The 17,678-nt window shown below is 37.5% G+C and overlaps 1 protein-coding gene across 1 annotated transcript in view; it reads right to left on the reverse strand.

Moving 5' to 3' along the window:
- SH3KBP1 (SH3-domain kinase binding protein 1) overlaps positions 1-17,678 on the reverse strand; it is a gene marked incomplete at its 5' end in the record, with an annotated part of 100,329 nt that overhangs the window by 8,461 nt on the left and 74,190 nt on the right. Inside the window, 4 exons of the mRNA XM_010015153.1 lie at positions 4,933-5,018; positions 10,105-10,267; positions 12,659-12,739; positions 16,902-16,953. Coding sequence (XP_010013455.1) covers positions 4,933-5,018; positions 10,105-10,267; positions 12,659-12,739; positions 16,902-16,953 — 382 coding nt within the window. The remainder of the gene's footprint in view (positions 1-4,932; positions 5,019-10,104; positions 10,268-12,658; positions 12,740-16,901; positions 16,954-17,678) is intronic.

The following is a 17,678-nucleotide window of genomic DNA, read 5'->3' on the forward strand; positions in this document are numbered from 1 at the left end:
ATATGTGCCTTATGTTAGCACTGATAAAGATTATTAACTGCTTTCATAAATACTATGCAAAATGTGTAAAGAGCCAGGAAAAATATTGGAAAGATGTGTCTGCTTGGCTCTGTGTGGGAAGCGCCTGTGCAGCTCAGTCTTTTTGCAAAGCACTGAAACTGCTACCACAGTAGATTTTCTATTTCTATTTCTTTGTGGCTTATTCTTTAAATCACTCAGCCTAAATCCATATGATTTTAAGTGCTAGATGATTTCAAAGCAAGCCTATTTCAGATAGACGAGACTTGTTTCAGGACTGGATTCCAAAGTGTGTGTATATATATAGAGCTAAAATCCTGACTTGCAGAAATAACTCAATACCAATAATTAATTGGCATAATTCAGTAATCTTCTGGAAGCATTAGTTTCTGATCTAGTAAGCTATTATATGTGCTGGATGTTTCTGTCATTACTCTGGCCCTCAGATATGGCAATTCTTCATGAAATTTAAAAAAAAAGTCAAGTTACACAATAAGGCATGAATTTAAGCTGTTGAAATCAATGTAATCCTACATAAGGAGTACTCTTCTGTTGGTAGAATAGGGCTTCAGTGTAGCTTATGTTGCTTTAGAAGTCTTTTAAACTAAGCTCAGAAAGCCCCTGTCAATCCAGAGCAGTCATTGGTACATGAGATTTTACAACAGATGTAACTACTGGGATTTAACCATAGCAATAGTGGAAATAAAGTCTTGGGCGACACAACCATGCACTTTCCACTGAAAGCCAGTGAGTACTCTTCAGATTTGTATGTTTTGTTTCGGTTTATCTCTTTCAGACTAGAGAACCATCCTAGCATGTTGCTGAATATTCTTTTGTTTTGTAACATGTAAGGACATCACAATGAAATATATGCATTAAACTTTGCAATCACACCATCTGTCTGTAAGAACAGGTTAATGAAACCACAGCATTGACAAACAGTGTGTGCATGTCACGTCCGTCACTAAAATTTCTTATGGTACAACAATAAATTATAATGATTTGTCATTTCAATGCTATGGTGCAAGATTTTCTGTCACAGTACACTCAGTTTCAACTTTCAATTAAAAGAAAAGCTATAATAGCCATGTATATAATAGGTGTTCTACAAAATACTTCTTTTTATATATGCTTGCTATGTACTGTCAACTAAAGCAAAGACAAGACAGAAAGGAAATGGAGAAAAAAAGTGCCTTACCCTCACGAAATGAAGAAGAGTTACCCATGGCAAAAAGATGTAAATAGGAAAAGTTGGATGAAAGATGTGTGAAAAGGAAAGTAAAGGCATCACTTAAAACAGGGAAAAAGAAAACAGAGGAAGTGAGGAGGGATGGGGAATGGTTCCTCTTAAATAATATATTCTGAAGGCTAGTTTTCCAATGTTTTTTGTAAGGATTGTGGAAAGAAGCAAAAGCATGAGCAACACTGGTAATAGCTGCCATTATATCTATAATCAGCAGAGATGTTGCTGAACAGGAATTGCTCTTGTCAGAACAGATTGCAAAATTGTAATCAGTTCTGTATTATCATCAAGAAATTTAAATGTCAAGTCACAACTCCACAGAACATGCTAGTGAAATCAAGCCATGTGCTAACATCTACATAAAAATAACTTTTTATATATGCAACCAACAGAATGTTATGTACAGTATTACACATCACCTCAGCATTTGTGACTTTCCTGACTGATTGCTAAAGTTGGGTGAGGACGTTTTTAATGGTGTTTTTAAAGGTGTTGGGTCTTCTGGTTAGACAACACCAATCTACTGCTGTAATATTACTTAGAAAACAATTAGAAAAATGCGATTTTTTAAACAAGCAATGTTTAAAACACTGATCTAGAATTGAGGACCTAGACAGAACACAAGTTTTGAACCTGGATTCCCCAATTCCCCTCTGCATATTGCTTCTCAGTCGTTGATGGAATTACTGATTTTGTTGTTGCTGATCACTTGTTTGTTTTTTGGGACCTGGCATATGAAAGGACCCTGTACCTTTTCCTCCCTTATCATAAAGGTTTTGGTCTTACCATGATAAAGAAAAAGAACCAACTTAGAAATCCTTAAAAATGGTATCACAGGATGGCAAAGTGCTCTCCATCCAGCTACTGTATGGTTTGCTTTTATAACCAAAAATCTATGCAGTGCTTTTGTACAGCTCTGTTTTGAACAAAAGAATAAAAGCTTTAGACTAGTTATGGAACTAAGAAAGTGACAACCATTATCCAGCTTAACATGACGAGTGCACAAAAGCCAGGAGAGTGCTGTAGTATTCATTTTCAGTACATGATTCACCACCAGTAATTGGCATAAGCATGGAAGACGGTGCGACAACTTGCAACTGACTGCTGCTTTTTCCTCTGTCCCCCCTAACAGCTCTAAGTGTCCAGGAATGGCATCGGAGTTAATGGAGGAATAAAGAGAATCCCAGTAACAAGAATGGTTGTGCATCTGAGTTGTTAAATAGCAAAGGCTATTTAACTTCCACTTTCTTCAAAGGCTACCGCTAAGCCCCACCTTGTCTGTCACAGAGGCCCACTCTAATTCCTTGTATAAATTTGGTTACTGAAAAGACATCAAATGGTAGATTTAATCAGATCCATTTTTGACTAGAAGGATGAATCTCAGAGAAGCTAAGCCTGTCCTACCAAAAGTACACGACACTGGGCAACACCAGTAACACATATCATAGTTAAGTATTATCTGGACTCACACTGCCCCATGCATCAGTATTTTGGAATACACCGGACAGCTCCACTCACTCATCCATCATTTTTACTAATAACTCATTTAGCCACACAATTTCTCCAACCCGTTGTTCTCTTTGTAAATAAATAATAAATCTAACACATTTATCATAAATCTTTCCAATTACTCTGCCCCATAAACTGTTCTGAACTCCATACAGTCTCTCATAGTAAAAGACATTAATCCACTGTGAATTGTTTCGGCTTATTAAGTTTTCATTTATTGCTCTACCCTCTTTTAAAAGGCTGTTTATTTCTTTAACGATATTTTATATGAGCCATCAAAAGCTGCGTGAAAATTTGTAACATTTATGATCTTTGGTTCCACTTCCATTCCAAAATCATAATTTGTTTCTTTTTTTCTTTTAATGAGTTGTCTAACAGGCTAGAATGACATGATTTGCCCTTGTAAATGCCATTCTGGTTTGACCCTATCAAGTTATACTTATTTAAGTGTTCACACTATTTCAGCCTTGGACTCAATAGGTTCCCCTTGTTAGTGGTAACAGGAGGTCATCAGGTAAACCCTTTGCAACATGGTGTGTATGTGGTTTGGTTTATGGACTCTTGTTGGCTCCTATTCTCCATTTAAAAAAAAATCCAGAACAACCCACACCCCGTAAGTTCTGGGAATTAACGAAACCTATTATAAATCAAATTTCCTACCAAACCTTTTATAAATTGTTAGAAAAACCCAGGAAAAAAAAGCAAACCAAAAACCCAAAAAATCCCCAACAACACAAAACACCAAGTCTTTATCCTGATAGGGACCCCAAGGAAATGATTCTATGAAGTTAAAACAAGGATTAAAAAAGTTTACTTCCATCACACCACTATACGCTGTTTGCAATCATAGCTTTCTCTTTCAAGTACGCAAAGGCTTAATGAAAATTTGTAAACATGGGTAACAAACACTCAATAGTAGAATTTCACTGTATTTCCACACCATTCCTTTGTATGAATGTCTACAATAAAAACATTCATGCAATTTATCACAAGCTTCTAGTTTTCTGTGTTTATCCCAAATGGAAATCTGGGAAAAACATACTACTTGCTTCTCCAGAAGAATGTTACTATCATAAACCATACCAAGAGCAGAAAGTTAAAAAAAAAGCAGACATATGGATGGTGGAAAGCTCATAAACCTATGTGAAATCAATGCAACAACTGATTTCATTGCAATTACACTCCGTCTATAACTATAGCTCTGCTTTCAAGTCCAAAGAGAAGGGAGGTTTAGCTGTTGAATGTATACTATTTTACAGAAAAGTTTTACTAATAAAGCAGTCTGGGTAGAAACCAGCCACACTGAAATAACATTTAAAGGTACCAGTGAAAGGTAGCAATGCTTACACATTAGGGTACCCTCGTTCTGCCTTTTACAAAAACAGGTCTCTCATGGCACAGCTGCGACTGCAGGAGAATGACGGCAGCAGCTGCCGCCGGTATATTTCTAAGTAGAGGTAGAAGATGGCTGTCGCAGCTTTTGCTTACAGCCCTGGGACAAGAGTCAGAGCACCTTGCTTTCCAAGTGCCATTTACTGTGGCACCCACCCCAGCAATCATCTCTCCTGCACTGCCAACTTGAGAAGGAAGGAGGATGAGAGAAGACAGAGAAGTAACCTCTTGTTACTCCTGTCCAGGTGATTTACCGATTAAACTGTTTGTGTTGCAGGAACACAGATTATTATTTTTGAGAGAAATTTAGAGTGTTTTTAATTGGCGTTTGCAGTAAAATTTATTCAAATTGGCCTGAACTGGGTCTCTGTTCCTGTGTATTGGAGAGGGTAAAGATTACTAACTGCACCAAACCCACAATCTTTTGTAGCATTAAAAGTAGGGCAGCACTAATATTACATCTGTTAAACAAGTATGACTTATTATTGTTGGTCTTTTCACTTACTTTAGACTTTTAAACAGAAATAACAAAAGCCCTCCTATTCAAAATAGCTCACCATTCCATATTTCCTTTTTATTTTTTTTAACAGAAAGCCCTGATAAAGCTTTTTAAGTAAAGCAGAAATGACCCTTTAATCCTGCAATCAAAACATGATAGAAATGCATTCACAAACCCTCAATCTACCTTTCAAATCATAACAAAGTCGCTAAAAAGCAGAAATGTACATCATAAGCTTCTTTGGTAAACTTTAAAAAGCACTATAACTTACCGATGTCATTGCTTCTTTCAGAGGAGTCTTTCTCTAGAGTGCTGGATACTGTACTGCCCACTAATTCCACTTTTGGACTATCACTCCTGCATTTGAATCAAGAAGAGCAGATATTTTACTGGAGTTTTCATGTGGGTTACAGCAACTTAATAGCTAACTTGTAATTACTAATGGGAGAGTGAAATATTCTTCCTTTGTAGCACCAGAGTAACAGCAACGTGTCAGACAGAGCAATCTCCAGTAAGTAGACTTGCTGTATAGATTAACCTTATCTCATTTCTCCTTAACACCTGTCAAAATAGCCTATTTTAGACACCGTAGTGTCCTGAATAATTCTTCAGATGTTTACAGCATCTCAACGTGAAGGAAATCTAAGGGCAAAGGGACATTCTTCAATATGTTATTTAATTTTTTTTCTAATTAATAGGCTTGCATAAACTATAGCAATGGACTATCTAGAATACTGCAGAAAGGGAGAGAATCTCAAGCTAGCATTGTGCATTTCAGTGGTTCCTGGTATTTACTCTTAAATGCAGCTACACTAGCACATTTTTGCATGTTGCTTATGAGATTAGACTGTTAATATTTTTCCACAGGTCTAAAGAACCAAGATCATCTGCTCTGTCTGAAATGTCTTTGGAATGGGCAAGTGTCATGATTTGTGATGCTTTATACAGAGGAACTATTTTTAAATCAAAGAGGAGATCAAACACATGCAATGTGATTATTCTTTCTTCATAGAACTTTCTATCCCACAACTATTTAAGTTTACTAAAATAATGTAACTACTGAAACATTTAATTTAAAAAGGGCAAGTGGTAGGTGAGTAGCTTGGCATTGCACAAGTCACGCAGACAAAACCCTGTCACATTTACTGTGATAACAAGTGTCCAATTAATGCAATAAATTGTACTTACTGTCATTATCAGGTCACCTAACACATAGCATAGTTTTTCCACAATGACTATTCCCAGCATAGCACTGTAACAATTATGATGTATGTAAGGTACCTAAATTATGGGCAAAAATATAGATCTGTCCCTGAAACAACACAGGCAGAGGTGCATTTCTATGAAGAGCAACAATTAGCCATCAAAGTAAAATACATAGCGAGTTCCTGAATCTTGTTGATTTTTTTCATTTGTCTTTGCTTTTGATGCCATAAGCTGATGACAGATGGCCTGAACCTCAGCTCATGGCAGCCATTTATGAGCAAAGCACAAAGTAGCTGGAAACCCTATTTCAGAATGCAGGAAGTCTGAAAATTTGTATTAAAAAATGGAGGAAGTCACAGATTAAGTGAACATATATGCTGTTCAACACTGTGCTAGGGCAGTAAGTGTTCTATGAATTAAAAATGATAGGCAAACAGTTTATGACCTGAAAAAAATTAATTGTGCTACACAGCTGTCAATATGGCAGGCAGTCTGCACCGGGAAGGAAACAGTAGAAATATAACACATTCCTAGAAAAAATTATTAATTAGTGAGATGATAGCAAGGGTATTCTCCAAGTGCTCCACCTGATCAATTAGCTTTCTTATTTTTTGGCCTTTAATTTATTTTTTAAAATTGCTTAATGTATTTGTAAATCTATAAGAAGCAACATAGCTTCTTGGCTGACAGGGCAATGAACATTTGACTACATACTTTGTTTTGCACACATGCATTTCCCAGCAAACTGAGAGCACCATGTGATTTCGAAGTGCTCTAGGAAATGTGCGAGTATGGTTTTGGAGGACAGTCTTAGGACAGTGTGATCGGGGGCTGAAAGTCACAACATTTACCATTTGACTACAAAAGATACCAAGATGCGACAACAACCCCTTAAACTCCCCCCATCTCTGTTCTCAGAAGAATCAAAAGACTTACTATGCCAATCTACATCCATACTGTTGTGGAAGTAGTGGAGCCAGCCCTTCTTGGTCACAGTGTCTCCCTTCCTCCACTGATGCCTATGCAGATAGGCTGTCAGCTTGATCAGACAGATGATCAGCTTGAAAGAAACCTCACACTAATAGAATACCACTGCAAATTGATTAATTGCCATCTGGAGCAACTCTCTGACCCATATGGCTGAACGGCTGCACAAATGCTGGTGCTGACATAGGGGAGGCTATGGGAACAGGCTGCCAGGAGAGGGAACCTGCCCCAGTTAGCAGCAGCATGGAGGCAGACTGGTTTAGACTGATTGTAAAAATGTACTTTCTGTATGTGTTTATGGCTTGCCTACTCCAAAGAATTGACTCATCTGTAAATTGTATAATCACAGGTTAAATAAGCTATGAAGCCTTTGGAGGAAATGGACAGGTGTTCTCTGTCCCACATGGATTTTGTCTTTCCTTTTGCTCTTGAAGTCCTAACCTGTCTCCAAGGAAGAATGATTCTATTTAAATGGAATAACGATCATCACCACAAAAAATCAGTGAGATACGTAAGATGCAAGCCACTTACTCAGAACGGAAAAAAATACAAACCCTGTTCTACTCAGCAGCTGCCATACAAATCTCTTGGAACTCACTTTATAAATACAGCAATTTTTCCCCCTAGGATAATGTACTGGTTTTGGCTGAGATAAAGTTAATTTTCTTTATAGCTACCTGCACAATGCTGTTTTGGATTTGAGATGAAGTAAGTGTTGATAACATGGGGAGGTGTTTTCGTTATTGCTGAACTTGGCTTACACAGTGTCAAGGCATTCTCTGTTTCTCACACTGCCCTGCCAGTGATAAGGTGCACAAGAAACTGGAGGGGACACAGCCAGGACAGCTGACCCCAGCTGACTGAAGGGATATCCCATACCATATGACACTGTGCTCAGCAATAAAAGCTGGGGGAAGGAGGAGGACAAGGGGGACATTCAAAGTTATGGCATTTGTCTTCCCAAGTCACTGTTACTGTGATGAAGCCCTGCTTTCCTGGGGATGGCTGAACACTTGCCTGCTGATGAGACATGCTGAAAGAATTCTGTTTTGCTTTGCTTGCATGCACAGCTTTTGCTTTACCTGTTTAACTGTCTTTATCTCAACCCATGATTTTTCTCACTTTTGCCCTTCTGATTCTCACCCCCATTCCAATGTGGGGGAATGAGTGAGCAGCTGTATGGGACTGAGCTGCCAGCTGGGCTTAAACCATGAAAGGTGAGCAAAAATTCTGCTGTTTCAATTTTTATTGTAATTGCCTTAGGTTTTTCATATTCTGGAAATGGATACCAGCAGGTCTTAAAAATCTTTGCTATCTTATAAAACTGAACTGATTTAAAACTAAAACTCATTTATTGAAGTGACTGCTTCCATTTGAAGTTTCACATTTCTTAATTAGTCAAGTAATTCGAAGTCTATTCCATGGATTATTTCATTATGTGAACTTCCTGCTCTCTTCCTACAAGACACCCTTACAAGTTAGAACTTACCAGGCAAAAGAGCAGCTATATGAAGTAAACCATTAATTTGAATTAGCTGGTGAAGAAATTAATAGGGAAACTACTAGCACTGAGATCATCAGCATGCATCATCACCACCCTAAAAATCACCTTCCAGTCTAAGTTTTGATGTAACTACTGTTACAAATAAAATTCTTTCAAATACAACAGTATTAGATAAAAGGAACAAAACTTTTTATTTTTTTTTCTGTGCTAGACACAGAGGAGTTTGGACAGTTAAAGAACACAAGAGGGTTACTGTTTAGATCTGCTTTTTCACTTTGTTAACTTTGTACTTAGAAAAAAGGAAATCAGAAGAGCAATAAACCACCCCTTCACAGCTGTAAATGTTTACAATATTTACAATTTGTTTAAAATATTCCAGGCAAAGGATAGGACAAAAGAATACTTACCCTGTTGTACACCCAGCCAGTGAACTGAACACTAGGATACGTATTGGTCTTGCCAAGAAGACATTACTTAGCTATATCTAAAGGTCACAGCAAATACTTGGTTTTCCAAGCATGCCCATGTGACCAGCAGGTGTGGACTATATTTTGGAATAACTAGTTTAAAGCCAAAAAGTCCAAAAGAAATTGTGGCAGTAGCACCTAGATAGAAGGGTAAGTTCTCTCAGAGATGCACATTCAAAGCACTTCAGTAAGATGAAACTGGCAGCATCAGACAGTCACCAATTTTTAAATTTTATACGTCTCAGATTCCACTCTGAGAGCATTTGTTTAATTAACTACATGTGGAGGAATGACGGGAATCAATGGCTAGGATTTTATTCCACTCTATCCTATACTCCATATTGGTATTTAATTCACTATCAGCATACTTGAGCTCCAGCAGTTCAATGGCAGTTATTTTTTCAAACAATAAAATAGTACAATTATTTCTATGCCTGTATTCTGGTATTTCTGCAAGATGTGCAGCTTTCCCATTTTAGGCAACTGCTTTTTCTGGCTTTCACCTATTTCTATCTACTATGCATAAAGGAAGTCTAGCGTGCACAACCCAGATGTTGATGACTAATGTAGCCATCTAGACTTCATCAGGACTACAGTCAAGGCCTTTAGTTTCTGCAACCTCTGCTTCTCCAAGCTCTGCAGGGATTAAATGAAGTTGTGCTGGCAAGTCCAATTTCTCAGCACTCCTCAAAGGCTGTAACCGCCTTTGATAAAGAGCATCACGTAACTATAGAATAACAACCAACATTAGAATATGAATATTTGACAGCAGCATTCTGCAGTGGCACCATTTTAAGGAACATTGTATGAAGACAAATATATTTTCCTAAAAATTGATCAAAATGATGACAGTAAACAGACTGAAACCAAACTGACAATATTTGAAATATGCATTGTCTAATGCTGTTCCTCAGTACAATTCAAGCTTTTGCACTGACTTAGTGCCAAGGCCAAGCTGGAATAATTTGAGGTAAAGTAAGTAAGTCAACATCAGTTTAACATACTGATGCAGGTATTTCCCACATATTCTGCAGTGGAAACTATGATGTTGCAGTAACAGTGTATTCTTCAATAGAAATGAATTAGCAATGAAAAGTCTAAGACTATTTGTCTTGAGAAGATAGTTATGAATCAGCCAGATGACTAGATGGCTTATTCTTTTTTCTTTAAATTACAGATTATCATAAAATAAACTGTGACATGAACTGTAAAATCTAAATTCTTTAAATGTGTGGTTTTCCACTAAACCCAAAAGCAGCGGACAGAGGAAGAACAGTACCTTGTATGAGTCACAGGCACAGCTGGTCTTTCTGGTCGTCTCGGAGGTAAGGTACCAGGTCTGTTCACAGAGTTTGCTTTGGGTGGCCGAGGTTTCTTCGGAGGTATAGCAGGAACTGAAGGCTTCTGCAAGTCGAACTGGTTTTGCTCTCTCTCTGATCTTTCTTTAAATCAATTATTTCCAGGAAAAAAGAACACAGATATTATTAAGTGGAATTTATTTGCACTTGTAAGTCTTTTAAACAAGAAATCTTCAACTGTACATACACTGTACACAAAGAAAAAGTTTATCTCCTTTCCATATCTGTCCTAAATAATTCCTTGTTTGACACAAAATGTTTACCACAAATCAGTTGTTTGCCCTGCCTGACTGTTGTCTGTAATTCCTCTTGGCCAAAATGTATGTGCAGTCTCCGAATAGGAATGCTGATTTCCAAATGTAAAAACTAAGAATGGCAAAAAATTACATAGCATATGGAACAATATCCCTAATCTAACAATATTAAGTTAGAAGGTCACAAAAATAATTATGCTGGATATTCTTAACATCTCTTGAACAAACAGAGAAATACCATTTCTGGGGGGAAAATAAAAGTGTGTTTCAAGTGAACTACAGTTAAATGAAAATACAAGAATTAAAATATAGCAACGTTTGGCAGGATGTAAACCCCTCAGGAAAATCAGACCTTTTATTTAGGTTTTCAAGCACAGACTTACATGCTGAAGTTTCCAGCCTGCCAGTGAAAAACTGGATCATTTGCAGAACTGATTATGCATAGTTGGGCAGTGCCACAATACTAATACCCACTGCCAAACACACAATGCCTGTGAGCATGCAAAGTACAATACATATGAATAACTCCTGTAAATAATATGCTCTAAATTCATAGTACAAAAGAAACATGTAAACACATTTGCCATACCATAGGAAACCTGATTCTTCTTAAAGTAAGGACAAAACTCTCAAAGAGACCAAAGTTTTGTTCTCTGTATCCTATTATGTTAACACCCACTTCCCTTGATAACACTATCTACAATACGTCGTGAATATTACACCTCTGTATGTAAGATGGTCTGTATGTAAGAGGTCTTGGGAGTGTTACAGGGTATTGCTTAATGGGTTCTAGGTTTCAGTCTGAGAAGATCATGGAATAAATTACCAGAAACACAGTCCACATGAGATTTGGAATAGTCCAGTAAGTGACTGTCCACAGGCATATACCCTTTTTTCAGCACATTTTCAGTTGATGCAACTTGTTGGGTCCTCTGTAACATTGAAGCTTTTGCAGTGTATTGTGTAATTTTTACACACTTGCACCTATGGCGATTTCTACTGCACCAGTGCCCAAGAATCTGAACTATGTATGAGGGACGGGCTAGGCAGTGTACCAACACACAGTGTAAAGAACATTCCTGTGCCACCCTTGCTGCCACACCACACCAAGCAATTCCTGCCACTCCCTGGTACTCCAGAAATGTAGGCATGACTCCTACAGCCTCTTTTCAACATTTAGAAAAGCTACATATATTATACCCTGGGATAGTATCATGTTTATACTTCGTCCACCATTTTGACAGCTGCTTTCTTAAATCCAAACTGGAAAGCGAAGTGTTTTATTGCTAAGATAACCACAAGAAGTAGCACACATAACCAAAAATAAACATATGTAGACGAAACTGCTAAAACGTCTGTCAGATACTAAGACATATATCCAGAAAAGGGGCAAAGTCTGAATGTTCTGGCCCTGAATTGTAACCGTGTATTATGTATTTAGTCATGAGCATACATGTGCCTTTTAAAAGACTTCAAGTTTGAATACTTAAAGGTTAAGAAACCCCATAAACAAACTGTCTGTATAATCTAAGAATCTGCTTACACATATGAAACTTGACACCATTAGAGAATCAGTGTAACTATTATCCCCAAAGTATTCATAATGCACAATGAATACAATGAAACCATTAAAGGTTTAATTTGCTTGTCACTGCTCTGTGTGGTGCTGTGCCCCATTTCTTGCAATGTTCAAACCTGGCTTTGAAGACAGAATTTTTTCATTTCTTCACAGGCTTGCCTATGACTTTTGTGACTATGATAAGGGGGTGATTCATAAGCATCGATGACTAGATCTTCACAAAACCCCTCTGTGATGCAGGAAAACCACCAACCCTGCTTTTAACTAGAGAACCAAAGCATATAGACGCTAAGAAAAAAGTAGATACTAATCTGGGGTATTTTACTTGATCAAGGACCCATGTTTTACCGAGCACAGAGCTTTAGACAGCATTTTATGTATTGAGAGCATATCTCCCCTGGACTTCAGTTGAGGCTGCAAGCACTTACCAGCTCTGGACTGGTACAACTGAATACCCTGAATTTAGTTCTAAAGCAATAATGAGATCCTTTCTAAAATGTGTACCATCACAGATCTATCAGAGTGGGAAATAAACATCCAAAAAATGCATTTAATGAAAACAGAAACTGGGAAATCAGGATGTGCATCAGTTCCATTGCCCTGTCTCTCTACAGAGAGCAGGCAGGAAAGCACATTTCATACCTCTTTCTTCTGTTCGATTAGGAAGACATTCTGGCCTTTCAGGAGGCACCTTTCTGATTTCATGCTTTCGATCTGTAGTACCTGTCAAAGAAAGGAAAATTTGGAATTCTGAACAAGTCAACAAACCAGCATATAAGGCCACATACAATTTAATTCTGCAATTTCTTAGGCTTTTTCCATGCTCCAATTTGAAAATGTCTTGCTAAAACTGAATGTAAATCTAGATTCAAGTATTTGTTTACACCAATATGACAAAAAAGCAATTACATGTTTATGTTCTCACAGATCAGGTTCAGAGTTTCCAAAGTGTGCACCTCAAAAGAATAGGCGCTTTCTGAGCATTCCCTGAGAAAAAAATAATTCAATAACTACAGATTTTTAGAGTGTGGAAAGATCCTTTACCGCCGCAGACATACTTAACTGAAGAACAGTTCAACAGGGTGGAGAATGATTAAGGAATAAATCAATTAATTGGGCATTTCTGCCAAAAGAATACATAATACAGACAAATACAGGGCTTATTTTACATTGAGTACCCTCCTCTTTTTCAACTCTAGTACTAGCTGTTCACTTCCACGTATTAGAAGGATGAGAACAGTAGTACTGACACTATTCTGCATGACTGTTTTAATTGACAGCTTATAGCCTGGAGGTGTAAGCCTCTGTTGCCTTCTGTCTCTGTACTAGAGACCCTGACACACTGACTTCTGTTGCTAGTAGGAATACAGGAACTTGTGACACAAGTTCCTGTGACAAAACTTCCCAACAATGGGAAGATTTTGCAAAAATTTCCTGGCTCATGCAAGAAACAATCTTCCAGTCCTTATATTACAAGAAATGCTTTACCAGATATTGGCTTCACTGCATTGGCTAACTACTAGGTGCTAACACCATTTCAACTTCCTAGTGTTGAAAATTGCTTTAGCTAAGACTGTATTATTATTATTAGTATTCCAATAAAAATTACAATAGATGACATCCAAGAAAAGTGAGGAGGCAGGGCAGGGAACACAGACAATTTTATGCTTCAATCTATTCTATTATATGCACTTCCCCAATACATTTACATTTTTTGAATGTGCTGTCACAACTCTCTTCTGCAGCTGGTTCCTAGAAATCAGTACTTATCATTGGCCATTGTTTCTTTACATAACTGTGCTGTTGGACAGGCAGCATTTGTATCACTTATCATGGCAATAAATAATACTGAATTCCCATTTTATGGTTGGATTCTATGATCTTAAGGGTCTTTTCCAGCCTAAATTGTTCTATAAAAATACTTCACTCCTGAAGTGTTGCTAGAAACAAATTAAAGCTTTTCTAAACACAAGTTATGCAAAGCACAAGTCAACATATTGATAGTCGTGCACATACTAGCATGTTCAAGAAAAAGAGACACAAGCCCATATACCTAATTACAGTAAGATTGACAGTCATCATTAACACACAGAGGGATATTTTCAGGACATGTCTAAACCAGTAAGCCTACAAACACCGAGGAGCTCCCAGGCCCAGGTCTACTCCCTGCTTGGGTTGTCAGCCCCAGATTAATCGGCACCTACGCAGGCACCATGATCCTGCCTTAGCTGCCATAAGAAAGCCACCTGCAAGGAAGCTCTGGTGAACTCTGTACAAGCTCCCAAAGAGACTCAGAAGAGCATTCCCACCCTCCAGACTAGATGCAGGTGTATTGCTTATCCCAGATACTCAGTGAAATGCCTAATGCTCTTCAAAGGGACTCGTGCGCCTAACTGTGGCTCTCCAGTTTTCGCATTACTTCATATAGTAACCCAGCACAGGTGGCCCTGGAAGTCTACTGCTGGGCAGATCTGGAAATACAGCCAAACTTCCAGCTATACTATAATACAAACTAGACACCTCCTTCATATGTATGCTGCTTATACTACAAAGACCAGCTCTAATTCTCTGCTCTGATTTTATACTCTGCATCAGAAGATACTGATATTTAATTATTTAGGCTTCAATTGCCCGTTCTCAATTTATTCATCACACTATGATTGGTTAAATACACAGAAACATTACTGGATGTTGTTACCTATCATCAACAGTAAGGCCTGATGGGGGGATGTGGTAAAATACAGTATTATCTCAGTAAAGTGATAATTTGACAAGGTAGACGATGTCAGGATGGTAATAATAATCCATAATAAACATAAGATAATTTTCACCTCTACATACATATCAGAAGAAACTCTTGTGCATAACAACGACACCCTTGTAAAAACCAAGGGTTTAAACTGCAACAGGGGAAGTTCAGGTTAGATATAAGGAAGAAGTTCTTTACAGTGAGGGTGGTGAGGCACTGGAACAGGCTGCCCAAGGAAGTTTGTGAATGCTCCATCCCTGGCAGTGTCCAAGGCCCAGTTGGACAGAGCCTTGGGTGACATGGTCTACTGTGAGGCATCCCTGCCCATGGCACGGAGGTTGAAACTAGATGATCTTAAGGTCCTTTCCAACCCAAACCATTCTATGATTCTATGACAATCAGCCAAGACTTGTTGAAGACTAAGTATGAAAACAAAGAACAGCAATAGCCTTGGCTTTGCCATAGACTTAGATGGCCTTAATTGAATTGTCTGCATCCTTTATACATCCATTTTTCTTTCTGAAAACATGCATATTTTTGTCCTATGGTGGCAGAGCTAATGCATTGCATGCTAACAGGTACAAAACTATTAAAAGCAGTATTCTCTAATTATAGGCCTATAAATTGAAAGAAATATAATGTTTTACAGAGCTTTTCCAAAGTTGTGACTATGACATATTTAATAAGCAGACACCACTAGATGGCAAAGTTATACTGCTCTCTCTGGACACTCTTACTGATCTTAAAATCAAATTTATGTTTTTATGAGTCTCAGGACAGAGTGAAGAATAAACCATGGGTGTCAATAAGTAAACCAAATATTTATAGTCATGATTCTGTAGTCAAAAACTGCTTGACAAATTAAAACTAGTTAAATTATAGCTTATTGATTCACAGTAAATTGTAAATGGGTGTAACTTTTCCTTCTATTAATAGATCAAGACTGCAGGAGTGGGAAATTTACATTTTAAAGCACTGAAAGCTGGAACAGACCATGGTGACAAGTAAAATGATCTAGCTAGATTGAACGTGTTCGTTTCACTTTTTTAACGTGTGCCAGCACTGGAGGAAGTGGTATTGCTGCTGCAGAATTTTAACAAATAGATTGGAGTTAGGAGATTGAAGAATTCCAGCCGTAGTTATGTTTCCACCACAGCTGCAATACAAATGAAAACCCTGACAGCATCCCTTGCCTTTTGCTGAATGGAACTGGAATTTGGTTTCTGAGGTCAGAACTGCCAAGTGTGTAGATACTTTAACTGTTTTTAAGTTTCATGGAAAAAATAAATCATGCAGGCACTTTCGAAAATTTGTATTAAGAGGTCATTTTAAAACTACCAGTAAAAGTGGTTTCAGCTCTTAGTATTCATACACAGTTTAGTCTAACATATTCCAAAGCCAGTTTTGCTAGTACTCATCTGTTTGCAAAATCATCAGTCCCTTAATACATTTGCAAAACCATTAACTACATGACCAGATTCAGGGTAACTCCATTTAGTTTTATACTTATGGCTATGAAATATTGAAAATTAAGAATCTAAATATGTCACAGAACCTGGAGACAGACAGACAAGACAGCTAGCTCTGGCATTCATGCAGATCTGCAGCTCTTCAACTGCAACTCAGATGAGGCCATTGTATTACAGCCAAGTTCTCTGAAACTATCTTATGGACGTGCAAAAAAGCTCTTTATCTCTAGAATAAACCAGATCTGCAGATGTAAAGTAGATGTAGATGTAGATGCAGAATGCAGTTTCCTCTTGCAGGTATTCTCAGACTCCAGTATACTGGGTCTACACTGCAAAGACATGCACACAATCACTTTCAGTCAAGGAACAGAGCTGGAGAACTTGTAAAAACTGAAGTATCAACGCTCGCTCTGACTTAATGTGTTTAAGGGGTAAAATACAGTATTTAAAAAAGGTGCAGATGGTTGCCTGCAATACATTTAAAAAGTGCGCCAGCCTTTCAGGGTTATCATCTTTTTGCAATTTGAGTCTTATTTATTAGTTCTTTTGTAGACACCTCCTGCTTACCAATTTTGATACAGATGAATTCTATATAAATTTGAATACTCTTAATTTAGATTGAGATGTGCTCACTGATGTGTGCTGTACAACATCAACTGCACCTTACCTGATCCTTGTTTGATGATAGGAGCTGATGGAGGTGGTGGTTTCTTCGGTCTCTAAAATTTAATAACAGAAGAAAACAGACTGTTTTAAAATGTCTGTAAATCTCATTCATACAAAGGTTGACATTAATAGCAATAATACATTGCTTATCACTAATAACTACAAATTTTGACACTACAGTGTCACACATCTTTCACAAATTTCCCTGAAATAACTTCATTAAAATGAATTTGAAGAGAGAAAATACCATTAAGAAATAAAATTACATTTTTCTACTTTTGCAACTGAAATGACCTGCTGAGAGGGAAAAAACAAAGACCAGTTCATGTGCCTCAAGGTGAGAGAAATACATGACCTTTGATTTACCTAAGAAACCTATTTATTTAAATTTTAGTCTTGCAAATATTCCAACCCATTTTGGAAAAAGAAAAAAAGAAACAAACCACACACACAAAACCAGATAGGTACAGCAAAACCTGAAGTGTGTTTTTTCAGATGCATAAATGGGGCAAAAATGCAGAACACAGGAAATAATACTGCAAAAGTTGCATTTTATTCACTCACTATGAGACATCTATAGCTCCAGTTGTGAAAGACAGTTATCAGAATTTTAGATGTTTGGTGAAATGAAATAAATTATTCCAACTAGTAGTCTGTTCTTTTTACTTTTGTCTTCTTTATTATGACCATTTTCCTAATAGATCTGTAATAGTGTGGCTGAGAAACATGACCACCAAATCAGCACAGGAACCATTTCTCTCCACCTCCAGATTAGGGA

This window comes from Nestor notabilis, unplaced genomic scaffold (assembly GCF_000696875.1).
Source record: "Nestor notabilis isolate BGI_N333 unplaced genomic scaffold, ASM69687v1 scaffold10935, whole genome shotgun sequence".
NCBI lineage: Eukaryota > Metazoa > Chordata > Aves > Psittaciformes > Psittacidae > Nestor > Nestor notabilis.